Source organism: Oncorhynchus nerka, linkage group LG22 (assembly GCF_034236695.1).
Source record: "Oncorhynchus nerka isolate Pitt River linkage group LG22, Oner_Uvic_2.0, whole genome shotgun sequence".
Lineage (NCBI taxonomy): Eukaryota > Metazoa > Chordata > Actinopteri > Salmoniformes > Salmonidae > Oncorhynchus > Oncorhynchus nerka.
In genome coordinates this window covers 18,487,670-18,505,042 of record NC_088417.1, presented here as the reverse complement: position 1 = coordinate 18,505,042, position 17,373 = coordinate 18,487,670, and the positions used below count along the sequence as shown (strand labels likewise).

The window sequence follows — 17,373 nt, the reverse complement described above, 5'->3', positions numbered from 1 at the left end:
GGGGATTTCCAACTCACCCCCCCTTCCCTAACCCTTCCACCGACTCAAACGAGCGTGGTCAGCTTGTCTATGAGGTCGTCAATGGTGTAGACCATGAGCTTGATGTCGTCCTTCTCGGCCATGCGGTGCTGACCGTGGCGGCGGAGGATGACGTCCACGTCGGGGCTGAGGACGCGCTGGGCCACTTGCATGGAGATGTGCCAGGGCACGTCGTCGTCCTTCAGGCCGTGAATGAGCCTCACGGGGCAGGTGATGGGGATGGGGCTCTGGAGGACACAGTGGTTCTCCGCCTCCTTCAGGAAGTCCATGGTGAATGTGTAGACGCCCTCCTCTCTGTGCTTGCTGGGCATCGTCAGCACACCCTTCTCTTCAATCTCCTTACGCACCTGTGGTGAAATGGGATCAAATATATTTTAAATCTAAAAATGAATTGACATTCACACAGATGATTGAATTTCAATTAACAACACGCCTGAATTGCCTGAATAGAAATGGAATTCACATTAGTTAATGTCATTCATAGTAATCTAGGGTTTATTTCATGATGTCCTCTTTCACCTCTAGAGACATTGACTTGAAGGCTGTGACGACATGGTCTGCTGCCGTGGAGATCCCCACCAGAGCCGCAGTCTTCTCCGGCCTGGCGATAGCTGCCAACAGCATGAGCCAGCCGCCCATACTGGACCCCACCATGATCTAAACAGAGACCATGGGGAAAGACATGATTACATTAAAGATGCCTAGACCTAAGATAGGGAGCCATGGTACATAGAAATACCAATAGTTTAATATGGATTGTTTAGCTTGTCTCCTCTGTTCCATTTGAACTGACTCCGTAGAGAAGCACCATGTGTGACAGAATCTAGCAATCGCTACAATGGAGAGAAGAACAGCAGTTTGTAAACACAAATGTGATTCTAACCACTAATCGTAACCACAACATATAGTCCTAACCTTGACTGTAAATCATCATCACAGGCACATTGGGAGTAATATCAGCCATTGGTGAGTCTGGCCCTGCTAATGGTGTCATTCACTAGCTGTGTGTCTGATTAATGACTAAGACAGCATTGAATCCTGGCATGGAGGCTATGATACTCTCATAATGATTGAATGGTGTGAACTTTTGCTCTGGATAAGAGCGTCTGCTAAATGACTTAAATGTAATGTAAATGTAAACTTTACATGGTGGTGAGATGTTCTTACATTTGTGTGGCACAGTGCCCCCTTGTGGAAACATGTCACTAAAAACACCACAGCAGAGTCAAATACAGCTTATACAGACAGTGCTTACAGAAATCTTCAGACGCCCTGACCTATTCCACATTTTGTTACATTACAGCCTTATTCTAAAATAGATCAAATCAAATGAAGTCGTCATTAATCTACACACAATACCACAGAATGACAAAGTAAAAAAAGGTTTTTAGAAATGTTCGCAAATGTATTAAAAATAGGAGAAATACATTATTTACATAAGACCCTTTGCTATGGGATTCAAAATTGAGCTCATGTGCATCCTGTTTCCATTGATCATCCTTGAAATGTTTCTACAACTTGATTGGAGTCCGCCTGTGGTAAATTCAATTGATTGGACATGATTTGGAAAGGCACACACCTGTCTATATAAGGTCCCATAGTTGACAGTGCCTGTCAAAGCAAAAACCAAGCCATGAGTTGAAAGGAATTGTCTGTAGAGATCGGAGACAGGATTGTGTCGAGGCACAGCTCTGGGGAAGGGTACCAAAAAATGTCTGCAGCAATGAAGGTCCACAAGAACACAGTGGCCTCCATCATTCTTAAGTGGAAGAAGTTTGGAACCACCCAGACTCTTCCTAGAGCTGGCCGCCGGGCCAAACTGAGCAACTGGGGGAGAAGGGACTTGGTCAGCGAGGTGACCAACAACCCAATGGTCACTCCGACAGAGCTCTAGAGTTCCACTGTGGAGATTGGAGAACCTTCCAGAAGGACAACCATCTCTGCAGAACTCCATATCAGGCCTTTAGGGCAGAGTGGCCAGACGGAAGCCACTCCTCAGTAAAAGGCACATGACAAGCCCGCATGGAGTTTGCCAGAAGGCACCTAAAGGACTCTCAGACCATGAGAAACTAGATTCTCTGGTCTGATGAAACCAAGATTGGAGTTCCTTCCACCTGGCACTATCCCTATGATGAAGCATGGTGGTGGCAGCATCGTGCCATGGGGATGTTTTTCAGCAGCAGGGACTGGGAGACTAGTCAGAAACAAGGGACAGATGAACGGAGCAAAGTACTGAGAGATCCTTGATGAAAATCAGCTCCAGAGCGTTCAGGACCTGGGGGTGAAGATTCACCTTCCAACAGGACAACGATCCTAAGCACACAGCCAAGACCACGCAGGAGTGGCTTCGGGACAAGTCTTTGAATGCCCTCGAGTAGCCAGCCAGAGCCTGGACTTGAACCCGATCGAACATCTCAGCGAAGCTCCCCATCCAACCGGACAGAGCTTGAGAGGATCTGCAATGAAGAATGGGAGAAACTCCCCAAATACAGGTGCCAAGCTTGTAGCGTCATACCCAAAAAGACTTGAGGCTGCAATCGCTGCCAAAGATACTTCAACAATTACTGAGTAAAGGGTCTGAATACTTATGTAAGTGTGATATCATTTTTAATAAATTTGCTAAAATATCCAAAAACCTGTTTTGGCGTTGTTATTATGGGGTGTTCTGTGTAGATTGTTTTCTTTCCCTCATCAATTTAATCCTTTTTAGAATAAGGCTGTAATGTAACAAAATGTGGAGAAAAGAAGAACTTTTCAAATGCACAGAGTTCGGCCAGGTTTTAGAATGGCTGCCATGTTAGCGCCTTAATTATCTGAATTTTGATGATGTAACAATACGAGAGCGCCTCCGACAGTTCCCTATTAAATAACCCTCTGTAAACAAGCTAAACAGAGCAGAGAATTTAACAGACGTTTTTATTGATGAGCATACGGGATAATGTACTGTGTTGTCAACAAATTGCATTTCTGCTTTCACTGAACATCTACATAGGTTTTGAAAACTATCCCCCCCCCCAAAAAATAGCACAAGGTGGAAGCATCAATTATGACTACTGAGGAGAAGTCTTGGAGCATTCAGAGAGAATCTCCCCCCTCCCCCCTTTTTTTTAAAACAGATTCTAACTGAAATATTACACCACAAATGTAATAAATACTATGGAGGGTAAAACTGACAGAACATATTTTTAAATATCAATGTCATTGAAGGAACGTTCTATAACTGGGTTATAACAGGAGGGTCTATACCTGGGTTATAACGGGACGGTCTATAACTGGGTTATAACGGGACGGTCTATAACGGGACGGTCTATAACTGGGTTATAACGGGACGGTCTATACCTGGGTTATAACGGGACGGTCTATAACTGGGTTATAACGGGATGGTCTATAACTGGGTTATAACGGGATGGTCTATAACTGGGTTATAACGGGACGGTCTATAACTGGTTATAACGGTACGGTCTATAACTGGGTTATAACGGGACGGTCTATAACGGGACGGTCTATAACTGGGTTATAACGGTACGGTCTATAACTGGGTTATAACGGTACGGTCTATAACGGGACGGTCTATAACTGGGTTATAACGGAACGGTCTATAACGGAACGGTCTATAACGGGACGGTTTATACCTGGGTTATAACGGGACGGTCTATAACTGGGTTATAACGGGACGGTCTATACCTGGGTTATAACGGGACGATCTATACCTGGGTTATATCGGGACGGTCTATAACTGGGTTATAACGGGACGGTCTATAACTGGGTTATAACGGGACGGTCTATAACTGGGTTATAACGGGACGGTCTATAACTGGGTTATAACGGGACGGTCTATACCTGGGTTATAACGGGACGGTCTATACCTGGGTTATAACGGGACGGTCTATAACTGGGTTATAACGGGACGGTCTATAACTGCGTTATAACGGGACGGTCTATAACTGCGTTATAACGGGACCGTCTATAACTGCGTTATAACGGGACGGTCTATAACTGGGTTATAACGGGACGGTCTATAACTGGGTTATAACGGGACGGTCTATACCTGGGTTATAACGGGACGGTCTATAACGGGACGGTCTATAACTGGGTTATAACGGGACGGTCTATAACTGGGTTATAACGGGACGGTCTATAACTGGGTTATAACGGGACGGTCTATACCTGCGTTATAACGGGACGGTCTATAACAGGACGGTCTATACCTGGGTTATAACGGGACGGTCTATACCTGGGTTATAACGGAACGGTCTATAACGGGACAGTCTATAACTGGGTTATGAATTGGAATCACAATAAATGCATATATAAATACATGCATATGGATATGAGGGTTATCTAAAGGCTAGTATAGAAATGATTCTAGATCCACCAGTAGAGAGTTAGTTCACCTGTGGGCCCTCTGCTAGTTCATCCAACACAAAGAGAACGTCTTTCTTCCAGGTGCCAATGGTCCCGTCAGTTAACACCCCCTCTGATAACCCATGGCCAGTGTAGTCAAACCTGGGGAAACACAAACACAACATGAGCCTGGAGGACCACAGTTAGAAATACAATTAAACATCTGACAAAATGTGTACTGTGCTAGCATAATAATTCAGAGAGAGTACAGAATCTGAGTAACATACGTTAGAGGGTGGTCTATTTGCATAACATACCTAACATATAGGCTAGGGAGTCTATTCAGGTAATGAACCTCATGTGTATGGCCTTAGGGTCTTAAATGACATTTGCATGGCCTTAAGGAGACTGTGTAATGTACAGTACCTTAGGTATGAATGTCCTAGTGACCCGCAGAACTCCTCCAGGGCCTCAGCTTTCAGGCCGTTCATGTTGGATCCATACCCAGGCAGGAAGACCACGCCTGGACTCTTCCCCTTTACCCTGCGGTAGGCCAGCTTAGGGAGCTCTGGCCTTGTCACATACTGCACATTGGACTTCTGTCTCACCCCTGTTGGACACACACACACACACACACACACTTATAAACAGTTATTTAATGCAAAAGATGAGAATGGAGTGTGTCTTGTAAAATTGTAGGTTTTATATGGGTGATTCATGCAATACTCTTGAAGGATAAAATCAACATGAAGTCAAGGCAAGGAATGATCAGCTATGACAGTCTTATGTAATATTTTGAAAATAGAACTGGGCCAGTGCTGTGGGGCAAGGCATTGTTGACATCATAACCAGTGAGTCAAACCGACTGAACAGAGACAGATATGGAGTAGCCTATGATGCAATGCAAGTAGACAATTGTGTTACTTACCTCAATATAAGAAAGAGAACATTAGAATACCATTACCATCTAGAACATTAAAACTAAATGGTTTGATAAAAGCTATACTTAATTTACCAGCATTTGCATTAATTGTATGGTCTAAAAACTAGGCTACCCTGCGTTTTAAAACTGGAAAACTGTGCCCTGCAAACACGCTCATGTTGAATAATCAGTTTTTTTGTTGTGAGTGCGCTTTACCAAATCTCAACAACATATGAACAGTCCGGTATAGCGCCGCTCGGAAGAGTATTCCTACCACCAATGTGCGAGATCTTAGAATATGCGCAGATGCTGCGCAGTTTATATGCGCACGAGCTAACCAATACATTCAGATGACGGGTCCTGCCTCTGCCACTCCCCCCACCTGTACCTTTTAATGCCGCGTTCAAAACAACTGGAAACATCTGACTTCCGAGCGTACAAACAACTGGAACCTCGAAAACAACGACCTCCAACTGGGAAAAATATTTTGAACGGTTCAATTTGACCTCGTATTTTTCCCAGTTCCCAGTTGTTTTGAACGCGGCATAATTCCGTAGTCTATACATTTTCCAGTGAAATCGTTACATTGTGAACTGCAGTATCATACTCACCTCCCAAAGTCTTTGGCAAGATAGTAGCGACTCCTCCATTCTTCAAAATGTGAGAAAGTCCTTTGCGGCAGGACCTCAGCACGACCGCTGCCATATTTCTGGCTTTCCCACCCACTGAGAACATATCGCGAGAAGACCAATGTTGCCAGACGGATCGTTATTCTTTTACCACCGCTGTCCCTAAATCAAATCAAATTGTAATAGTCACATTCACCGAATACAACAGGTGCAGACCTTACAGAGTGAATGCTTACTTACAAGCCCTTAACCAACAATGTAGTTTTAAGAAAAATAAGTATTAAGTAAAAAAAATGATAGGTAAAACATAAAATGAACAAATAGTTAAAGAGAAGCAGTAAAATAACAGTAGCGAGACTATATACAAGGGGTATAAGTACAGAGTCAATGTGCAGGGGCACAGGTTAATCGAGGTAATTGAGGTAATATGTACATGTAGGTCGAGTTAAAGTGACTTTGCATAGATAATAATCAGAGAGTAGCAGCAGCCTAACAATGGGGTGGGACAGTGTAAATAGTATTGGTAGCCATTTGATTAGCTGTTCAGGAGTCTTATGGCTTGGGGGTAGAAGCTGTTTAGAAGCCTCTTGGATCTAGACTTGGCGCTCCGGTACCACTTGCCGTGCGGTAGCAGAGAGAACAGTCTATGACTAGGTCGGCTGGAGTCTTTGACCATTTTTAGGGCCTTCCTCTGACACCGCCTATGTGTGTTGTACATGCACCCTGGGTTAATTTTCCTGTTTTAAGGACATCTCCCAATCTCTCTGTTATGTGGTAAACGTTCATCTCTGGGTCTTTGGGTTTGGTATAAGAGCTTGAGATAGGCTATTGCACCTGTCCATAAATCCACAATAGCCTACAATTTATAATTCAGGAAAATGACTACATGTAGAATCCTGTAGAATGGTATATACAGGATGCCATACAAGTCCACGAGGAGACCTGTATGTACTGGTAGGCAAATGGTTCAATTAAGCCTTTCATGAATATCATATGCAATAAAAACGTCCCATGACGGTAATCTTTATTTAGCCAAGGCATAGATCTGGAGAGAGACATATTCAAATTAAATTGAACAGACAGAGACAGATCTGCCTGAAGTTACACAGTTTGTCACAACACAGGGAACACATTTATTTCAACATGTGAAACAATAGTCTGTTGTGTAGACTAGAATAAAGAGGAAATCTTCTGAGACATGTCATGTGAAATATGACTGTAAGTCTGTAACATGACTCAGAACGTCACAGGCGGAAGGTCATGGAGCAATAGAACGGAAGCGAGAGTAATAGCACATCCGCCGTTGTGGAATAGTGTATTCCAATCGGGCATTAGGCAGTTTCAGAGTGAGTGATATATTTTAGCCGAACGTCAATTAGATTGGAAACATATAGGCTTACATCATTGACAGATACCAAGACGCAATCCTCGGCGCTCGAGAAAAGATTGTAGCGATCTGACGACTGGAGAAAAACACCGCCTCTACATACACAGAGAGATTGGATAACCCGAGACGAGCCGAGAAAAAAATATCGGAGTGCAGAAGCAGGAGAAACGGTGGACAGTCACAAACCGCATTCAGTTTCGGCTCCTGTAGGATGTCTGGAACCACCGTCGATCAGGTGCGTATTTTTGGACAACCCACTGTCGTGACGTGTGTCGTTGCAATATGAACTTTGTCAACACTTTCGCCAGCTGCTATCATTCAGAGCGGTGGTTATGCTAAATAACACAGACACAAGTATTTGATATATGATAGCTAGCTGCTATGTAGGCCGAACCTTGAAGTAGCGTACCGGCTGCAACAAACTGCTATCATTCAGAGCGGTGGTCATGCTAAATAACACAGACAAAAGTATTTGATATATGATAGCTAGCTGCTATGTAGGCCGAACCTTGAAGTAGCGTACCGGCTGCAACAAACTGCTATCATTCAGAGCGGTGGTCATGCTAAATAACACAGACAAAAGTATTTGATATATGATAGCTAGCTGCTATGTAGGCCGAACCTTGAAGTAGCGTACCAGCTGCAACAAACTCCAGCTTGAGCCGGTTGCTGTATTTTGTACTTGGCCATGCGACACGTTTACTGGATGTTAGGTGCGTTTGAAAATAATGCAAAGGAAGCCTTGGATCGATAGGCTAGGACTGAATGCGCTTGAATATGTCGTGATATACAGCCATGTTATGGAATCATTGCATGTGTTTCAGTAGCTTAGGCCTACTCACCTCGCATGTTTGCTACCATCACTCTTCTTCCTATCAAACAGTTCCCTAATAGGCCCATGCACAATCTGATAAATCTCTCTTCCCTATCACGTTTGCACTCATCCATTCTGATGTCAGAGACCCAAAGGACAAGGAAATAAAGGTATGTTTGTCACCTTATTCTTCTACGATGGCATGGTTGTTGTGGAGTTTGATGACAGTCAAACTAACTGCTGTACTAACTAAAGAGTGTAATTAAATAACTGCTCTGATTACCCTTCAACCACCTTTGTTTTGATCTGGTGACCTGGTGTCATCAGCCAAAAGTAGGTAAACTAACTCACTTAGCCCTATAACCATTACACCACTTCTTGTCATATTCTTGGGTGATGTTATCATCTATATTGTCATACCCCAACTACTTAATGGGAATGTAAGGGGGTTTATAAGTAGTTTATCAATGGTTCATTATTGGTTTATAGATCTGTAAAAACACAATAGTTGAATTTAGCTGAGGGACCTTTATGGTTCTATCACATCTAAAGAATAACCTAAGAAAAACATTTTCCCTCTCCAGTACAAAACGGATCAATGCATCAGAAGGAGGGAGTAAACGATGAAGACTTTGAACCTTACCTAAGCAGCCAGACAAATCAGGTGTGTGTGAATTCCAATTCTAGCCGATCAGCCATGCAGCTTGACATTTCATAGCGCATAGAGGGTTAGCCTTGTGATCTGTATGGACCCTCATAATTGTGTCTGATAGTGATACAGGGTCAGGCTTCATATGAGGGTGTCTAGCAGGGGTACTCAAATACTACTTGAGAAGGTCCGGTCACACAGATTTCCTAGGTGGCAAAGGTGTCATTTATCGGCATAGTAACCAACCCCCATCTCGCGACCCATGTGAACAAAGAGAGCTTCAAACCTCTCTTCCAATAACAGCTAGTTTTCCCCTCCCAGACAGTCATAGCAAAATTCTTGCTTGAGAAATTGTTTTTTACTAAAATAGCCATTTTTGCCCATTTGAATGGAAATATATTATAGGAAGGTACTTACTTGTTACCCTGAAATTATTTTAATGTTATTTTTTAATTCTTATTTGGTGTTGACCCTGTTCTGTGTCTGGATACGGACTGCTGTCTGCCTATTGAGGATGGCTGGTGTATAGAGTATTACCTCAGACTTACTATACAGTGTTTTCATTCAATGTAATTAAGAAGCCATTGATAGATAACTCACAGCTCTCTTTTTTTTAACTTTTCCATTTAAAAAATGAACTGTGAGGGAAATTATTGTTGATTAAAAAGACTCTAGTGAAATGAAGAATTCTAGTGAAATGTAGCCAAAAACAAACCCACCATTGGCCATGCCAATTTACTTGTGAAATTAATCTATACAAACTCAGACAATTATTACAACAACAACTGACAGATTATTTGAACACTGTTGCTGTCTTCACTTCTTGTTAAGGGAAACAGACATTTTATAGAGCTAGCATCCATTTTTTCCTCTGAAAGCCAGTCTGGCTCCTTTGAAGAAACGCAGATTTATTTCTTAGTTACGCTTTTGAGCAGAGATGGGCAAGATTAGGTTAGTCTTAGCTTCTATCACTAAGGTCATCCATTAACTGACCACTGTTCTCCCCATCTACAGAATAACAGCTACCCACCAATGTCCGACCCCTACATACCCAGCTACTATGCTCCTTCCATCGGCTTCCCTTACTCCCTGGGGGAGGCCCCCTGGTCCACTGCGGGGGACCCCCCTATGCCCTACCTGACCACCTATGGACAGATGAGCAATGGCGAGCACCATTTTATCCCCGACGGCGTGTTCAGCCAGCCGGGCGCCCTGGGCAACACCCCTCCCTTCCTCAGCCAGCACGGCTTCAACTTCTTCCCTGGAAATGCAGACTATTCCACCTGGGGCACCAGTGTCTCTCAGGGCCAGTCCACACAGAGCAATGCCTATAGTAATAGTTATGGTTACACCCCTAGTTCCCTGGGGAGGGCTATAGCTGATGGACAGGCAGGCTTCAGCAGTGACGCCCAGATCAGTAAGGTCCCGGTACTGAGCAGCATCGAGCAGGGCATGACTGGGTTAAAACTGGACATGGGCGCCGCCGTCACCAAGACTGTCGGCTCGCCCCTTGGGGGCACGTTGGGCATGAGTAGTATGGCGGCCAATAACATGCCTCCATTGGTTAGTTCCTCTGCCCCCAAACCCACGTCCTGGGCAGCCATTGCCAGGAAGCCGGCCAAGCCCCAACCCAAGGTCAAGCCCAAAGCCAACATTGGGATGGGAGCCCCTGCCATTCCCCCGCCTCCCATAAAGCACAACATGAACATTGGCACCTGGGACGATAAGGGCTCCGTCAACAAGCCCCCCTTAGCTCAGGCCATGATGCAACCTCAGACCATGGTGCAGCAGACCCTGATGGGCCAGCCCCAGCCCCTGCTGCAGAGCCCTCTGCCCCACCAGCACCAACACCAGCACCAACATCAGCACCAGCAGCACCACCAACCCTTTCAGCTGCAGTCCCTCCAGTCTCCCCAACACCCCCAGCAGATGCCTCCAGGCCCCCCTCACCACCACCAACACACCCACCAGAACTTCTCCTCCCAGCCTGGCCCCCCTCAACCTATGCATCAACACCAACATCCCCAACCCCCACCCCAGAACCGCTGGGTGGCACCCCGGAACAGGGGCACCTTCAACCAAGGAGGGGCGGAAGGCTTTGGGATGGGTGTTGGTGGGGTCCCCCTCAGTGCCTCTCCCAGCTCCGGGAGGTGCACCCGGTGTTAGAGAAACTGCGGGCCCTCAACAACTACAACCCCAAAGACTTTGACTGGAACCTGAAGAACGGCCGCGTGTTCATCATCAAGAGCTACTCTGAGGACGACATCCACCGTTCCATCAAGTACTCCATCTGGTGCAGCACCGAGCACGGCAACAAGCGCCTGGACGGGGCCTACCGCTCGCTGGGGGCCAAGGGGCCCCTCTACCTGTTGTTCAGCGTCAACGGCAGCGGTCATTTCTGCGGCGTGGCAGAGATGCGCTCGCCCGTGGATTACAACGCCTACGCAGGCGTCTGGTCTCAGGACAAGTGGAAGGGCAAGTTTGAGGTGAAGTGGGCATTTGTGAAGGACGTGCCCAACAGCCAGCTGAGGCACATCAGACTGGAGAACAATGACAACAAGCCCGTCACCAACTCCAGGGACACTCAAGAGGTGCCTCTGGAAAAGGCCAAGCAAGTGCTTAAAATTATTGCCACTTTCAAGCATACCACCTCAATCTTTGATGACTTTGCACATTACGAGAAGCGCCAGGAGGAGGAAGAGGCCCTGCGGAGGGTGAGAGAACCGTGCCGCTGACACACACAGCCTTTTCCTTTTGGGGACCGGCGAAGTGGCCGCACTTGTCTGAATTTTCCTTGTTTTACGATCCTTGTGAGGACTTCTGGTCCCCACAAGGATAGTAAAACCACACACACACACACACACACACACACACAGCCCTATTGTATCAGCTGGCAGCAGAGTGTGTATGTGTGTGAGATGGTCACTCAGTCATACAGTGTAATAATGGTCAGTGGTCAACAGCGGTCATCATCTGGGCTCTCTTAGTTCGTAGGCTTCTTGTCTACTCGAACAATCCATTTCTACCAGTGTCATTAGTCCAAGATGGTGGGTTCTACCAGTGTCATTAGTCCAAGGTGGTGGGTTCTATCAGTGTCATTAGTCCAAGGTGGTGGGTTCTACCAGTGTCATTAGTCCAAGGTGGTGGGTTCTACCAGTGTCAATAGTCCAAGGTGGTGGGTTCTACCAGTGTCATTAGTCCAAGGTGGTGGGTTCTATCAGTGGTGGTGGGTTCTACCAGTTCGCTAGTCAAGGTGGTGGGTTCTACCAGTTAGATAGTCCAAGATGGTGGGTTCTATCAGTGTCATTGTCAGTCCAAGGTGGTGGGTTCTATCAGTGTCATTAGTCCAAGATGGTGGGTTCTACCAGTGTCATTAGGTGGTGGGTTCCAAGGGTGGTGGGTTCTATCAGTGTCATCCAAGGTGGTGGGTTCTACCAGTCCAGTCCAGGTGGTGGGTTCTACCAGTGTCATTGGTGGGTTCTAGTCCAAGGTGGTGGGTTCTACCAGTGTCAATAGTCCAAGGTGGTGGGTTCTACCAGTGTCATTGGTGGGTTCTAGTCCTAGTCCAGGTGGTGGGTTCTACCAGTGTCGCTAGTCCAAGGTGGTGGGTTCTACCAGTGTCGCTAGTCAAGGTGGTGGGTTCTGTCATTAGTCCAAGGTGGGTTCTACCAGTGGTTGGTGGGTTCTACCAGTGTCATTAGTCCAAGGTGGTGGGTTCTACCAGTGTCATTAGTCCAAGGTGGTGGGTTCTACCAGTGTCATTAGTCCAAGGTGGTGGGTTCTACCAGTGTCATTAGTCCAAGGTGGTGGGTTCTACCAGTGTCGCTAGTCCAAGGTGGTGGGTTCAAGTGTGGGTGGTGGGTTCTACCAGTGTCGCTAGTCCAAGGTGGTGGGTTCTACCAGTGTCGCTAGTCCAAGGTGGTGGGTTCTACCAGTCCAAGGTGGTGGGTTCTACCAGTGTCGCTAGAAGGTGGTGGGTTCTACCAGTCCAGTCCAAGGTGGTGGGTTCTACCAGTGTCGCTAGTCCAAGGTGGTGGGTTCTACGTCCAAGGTGGTGGGTTCTACCAGTGTCTAGTCCAAGGTGGTGGGTTCTAGTGGTGGGTTCTACAAGGTGGTGGTGGGTTCTACCAGGTGGTGGGTTCTACCAGTGTCGCTAGTCCAAGGTGGTGGGTTCTACCAGTTCTAGTCCAGGTGGTGGGTTCTAGTGTCAAGTCCAAGGTGGGTTCTACCAGTGTCGCTAGTCCAAGGTGGTGGGTTCTACCAGTCGCTAGTCAAGGGTTCTACCAGTGTCGCTAGTCCAAGGTGGTGGGTTCTACCAGTGTCGCTAGTCCAAGGTGGTGGGTTCTACCAGTGTCGCTAGTCCAAGGTGGTGGGTTCTACCAGTGTCGCTAGTCCAAGGTGGTGGGTTCTACCAGTGTCGCTAGTCCAAGGTGGTGGGTTCTACCAGTGTCGGTGGTGGTCCAAGGTGGTGGGTTCTACCAGTGTCGCTAGTCCAAGGTGGTGGGTTCTACCAGTGTCGCTAGTCCAAGGTGGTGGGTTCTACCAGTGTCGCTAGTCCAAGGTGGTGGGTTCTACCAGTGTCGCTAGTCCAAGGTGGTGGGTTCTACCAGTGTCGCTAGTCCAAGGTGGTGGGTTCTACCAGTGTCGCTAGTCCAAGGTGGTGGGTTCTACCAGTGTCGCTAGTCCAAGGTGGTGGGTTCTACCAGTGTCGCTAGTCCAAGGTGGTGGGTTCTACCAGTGTCGCTAGTCCAAGGTGGTGGGTGTCTACCCAGGTGGTGGGTTCTAGTCCAAGGTGGTGGGTTCTACCAGTGTCGCTAGTCCAAGGTGGTGGGTTCTACCAGTGTCGCTAGTCCAAGGTGGTGGGTTCTACCAGTGGTGGGTTCTACTGTCGTCCAAGGTGGTGGGTTCTACCAGTGTCGCTAGTCCAAGGTGGTGGGTTCTACCAGTGTCATTAGTCCAAGGTGGTGGGTTCTACCAGTGTCATTAGTCCAAGGTGGTGAGGTGTTCATGTGTTGAATTAGCAGCTCATCCCTCAGGCCTGACCATCTCTGCATTGGTCCAACCAGGAAACACTATCTGATCTGGCAGCCATTTTGTGTGACTGTGTGCTTCTATTAGAGTGATGATTCGCCCACGGAACTGGAGAGTGGGACACGCAGGGGTTTCCTGAAATTGGCCGCATTCCTCACATACCTCCTCTCAGACAAAGGCAGAAGTGGCTCTGATCTACCTTTGAACACCAGGCCTCTGGCAGAGACGGGCTCCTCTTGCTTCATTAGCTGTACAGCCCCACTCTATATGCCTAATGTATATCACTGGGTTTCTATGGGTTCCGTTTTAACATTGTTTATATTTTGGGGTTATTCCACAATGTTTTGGGAAACGATTACATTATTCACTGGTTCTTACTTGCGCAAGCCGACACACTTTGAGCAATAATATACATACAACCTATTGAAGGCAGAGAACTGAGACAATTCCAATTCACACATGAGTATAATACACACTTGTACATGTGTGAAATAAGACAAATATAAGCACCCAGCTAATTATTATCATTGTTATAGGATGGACCAGCTAGGAAATCTAGGAAACACATTCTTAATTAAAAATACATATTCTAATCTCATTATATTAAATGCCCAGTGCAGTCAAAATGTGATTTCCCTGTGTTTTATGTATATTTCTACACTGAGGTTGGAATAGTACTGTGAAATTGTGAAAATGATGATAATGCCCTTTTAGTGTAAGAGCTGTTTGAAAAGACCACCTGAAATGTCAGCCTGTTTTGGTGGGGTGGAGTTTTGGCCTACCTGATGACATCACCAGGTGGTAAATGAGTTAATAGACCAATAAGGAGTTCCAAACCTCTCGGCCAATAACAGCCAGTTTTCTGTTTTCCCCTCCCCACTCAGACCACTCCCAGATAGTCCTAGCACAATTCTTGCTTTAGAAATTACTCCTTGCAAAGAAGATGTTTCTTTTTGAAAACAATCACATTAAGGTACTTCATTGTTACCCAGAAATGATTTGATATTGAGATAAAAAAAATGTCAGGATTGGACCGTTAAGAACCCCCCACACACACAACCTTTTATTTTTCTTCTTCCTACTCTCTGTCCGTCTCTCCATTTCCCTCCCCCTTGCTCTCCTTCTCCCTTTATCTCCCCCATCTATCTATCTCTCCTTCCCTCTGTCCTTCTCCCTCTCTGGCTCCCTCCCTCTATATTGATGCTGGTGTACTGACTCTTGGTTCCTGACCTTGTTAATATTTACCGGGTAACACTCATAAATATTTCAAGTCCATGTTTTCAGGAGCACTGAAAACAACCTGTCAGTAGGAAATGTGTTTTGACTGAAGCCAAGGTAGCGTTGTGTAGCCTAGCGTGTGGCAAGCGGCTGGCGCTGCGTTTGTAGCCCTGACACCTCTACATGACAGCCCAGGACCTGACAGAACCCATCCTCCTCCCTCCCTCACCCTCCCCAGCCTGATAAGGTTAATTGACCTCCATTGTTAGGCCTCTCTTCTCTCACTCTGAGGGCTGTCAGGTGGAGCGGTCTGCAGTATGTTGTCCCAGACAGAGGGTTGATGCTAAGCAGAAGCTAACTGTGGAGACTGAGGTTGTATACAGGGTTGAGGATATAGACCGATACTGAACCAAATTTGGCCCTAATCTATGGATTTCACATGGGAAGGGGACTTAGCCATGGGTGGGCCTGGGAAGGCATAGGCCCACACACTTGGGAGCCAGGTCTAGCCAATCAGAATGAGTTTTTCCCCACAAAAGGGCTTTACTACAGATGTAAATACTCCTCCATTTCATCAGCTGTCTGGGTGGCTGGTCTCAGATCATCAATGTGAAGAAGCTGGAAGTGGAGGTCCTGGGCTGGCGTGGTTACACGTGGTCTGCTGTTGTGAGGCCTGTTGGATGTATTGCCAAATTCTCTAAAATGAAGTTCGTGGCGGCTTATGGTAGAGAAATTAACATTCGATTCTTTGGCAACAACACTGGTGGACATTCCTGCAGTCAGCATGCCAATTGCATGCTCCCTCAAAACTGGCGTTGTGAAAAAACTGCTCATTTTAGAGTGGCCTTTTATTGTCCCCAGCACAAGGTGCAGCCCTGTCATGATCATCTTTTATTGTCCCCAGCACAAGGTGCAGCCCTGTCATGATCATCTTTTATTGTCCCCAGCACAAGGTGCAGCCCTGTCATGATCATGCTGTTGAATCAGCTTCTTGATATGCCACACCTGGCAGGTGGATGGATTATCTTGGCAAAGGACAAATGCTTTCTAACAGAGATGTAAACAAATTTGAGAGAAATAAGCATTTTGTGCAGATGGAACATTACTGGGATCTTTTAATTTCAGCTCATGAAGCATGGGATCAACACTTTACATGTTGCGTTAATATTTTTGTTCAATATAGATCAGTGGATTGGAATATTTGCAGAGGTGTGTTTGTCAGGGTCATGTGTGTGTCAATGTGGCAATATGGCAGTCAAATCAATTTTGATTTGTCACATGCTTCGTAAACAACAGGTGTAGACTAACATTGATGCTTACCTACGGGCCCTTCACAGCAATGCAGAGAGAAAGAAAATAGAGAAATAATAGAAAAGTAATAACAATTAATACACGTCATAATAAACCCTTAAGTAGGTGGGTGGGTGGATGTGTGCGTGGGTGGATGTTCGCGCGTGCGTGGGTGGATGTTCGCGCGTGCGTGGGTGGATGTTCGCGCGTGCGTGGGTGGATGTTCGCGCGTGCGTGGGTGGATGTTCGCGCGTGCGTGGGTGGATGTTCGCGCGTGCGTGGGTGGATGTTCGCGCGTGCGTGGGTGGATGTGCGCGCGTGCGTGGGTGGATGTGCGCGCGTGCGTGGGTGGATGTGCGCGCGTGCGTGGGTGGATGTGCGCGTGCGTGGGTGGATGTCTTGGATGCGGTGCGTGGGTGGATGTGCGCGCGTGCGTGGGTGGATGTGCGCGCGCGTGGGTGGGTGGGTGGGTGGGTGAGTGGGTGGGTGGATGTGAGTGAGTGGGTGGGTGGATGTGAGTGGGTGGATGTGCGTGGGTGGATGTGCGTGCGTGGGTGGATGTGCGTGCGTGCGTGGGTGGATGTGCGTGCGTGCGTGGGTGGATGTGAGTGGGTGGATGTGCGTGCGTGGGTGGATGTGCGTGCGTGCGTGCGTGGGTGGATGTGCGTGGGTGGATGTGCGTGCGTGCGTGCATGGGTGGATGTGAGTGGGTGGATATGCGTGGGTGGATGTGGTAGCCTCAGGTGAGTGAATAAAGGATGGTCTCTGTGGGCACAGACACACTGAGGAGGCCTTTGTTTCCCCAGCCACCCAGGCCAGGTCAGGCTTCAGCCCCAGCACCAGACAGAGTATCCCTACAGGGGATAGAGTTACTCTGGAGGCCCAGGTCTCACTGGGGCGTTCCCTTGCTGTGTCCACTGACACTGACACCTTCCTTCCCTCAAAGGGACCACTGTTTTCCCTGGGAAATGGGATAATTAGTCTATATAAAGCCCTGAAGTTTGTCAAGTCCGTACATTGTTTTGAGTTTTACTGTGTTTTTATAGCTTG

The 17,373-nt window shown here is 47.0% G+C and overlaps 2 protein-coding genes across 3 annotated transcripts in view; one reads left to right on the top strand and one right to left on the bottom strand.

The window, feature by feature from the left end:
• Nucleotides 1–3: 3 nt before the first annotated feature.
• On the bottom strand, nt 4–7,564 carry abhd10b (abhydrolase domain containing 10, depalmitoylase b). Of its 2 annotated transcripts, none has more exons than XM_029626369.2 (6): nt 7,508–7,564; nt 5,917–6,096; nt 4,810–4,993; nt 4,434–4,545; nt 559–696; nt 4–386 (listed from the first exon to the last, which is right to left on the bottom strand). In XM_029626369.2, the coding sequence occupies exons 2-6, from the start codon at nt 6,038–6,040 to the stop codon at nt 45–47; spliced, it is 900 nt and encodes a 299-aa protein (XP_029482229.2). In that variant the 5' UTR covers nt 6,041–6,096; nt 7,508–7,564; the 3' UTR covers nt 4–44. The 2 variants fall into 2 exon arrangements, with proteins under 2 accessions (XP_029482229.2, XP_029482228.2); XM_029626368.2 differs by lacking the exon at nt 7,508–7,564 and adding an exon at nt 7,335–7,424.
• The window catches only part of LOC115104938 (YTH domain-containing family protein 3-like), a 47,792-nt gene continuing 37,891 nt past the window's right edge, over nt 7,473–17,373 (top strand). Inside the window, 5 exon segments of the mRNA XM_029626366.2 lie at nt 7,473–7,556; nt 8,281–8,305; nt 8,720–8,799; nt 9,799–10,929; nt 10,932–11,498. Coding sequence (XP_029482226.2) covers nt 7,533–7,556; nt 8,281–8,305; nt 8,720–8,799; nt 9,799–10,929; nt 10,932–11,498 — 1,827 coding nt within the window. The 5' untranslated portion in view covers nt 7,473–7,532.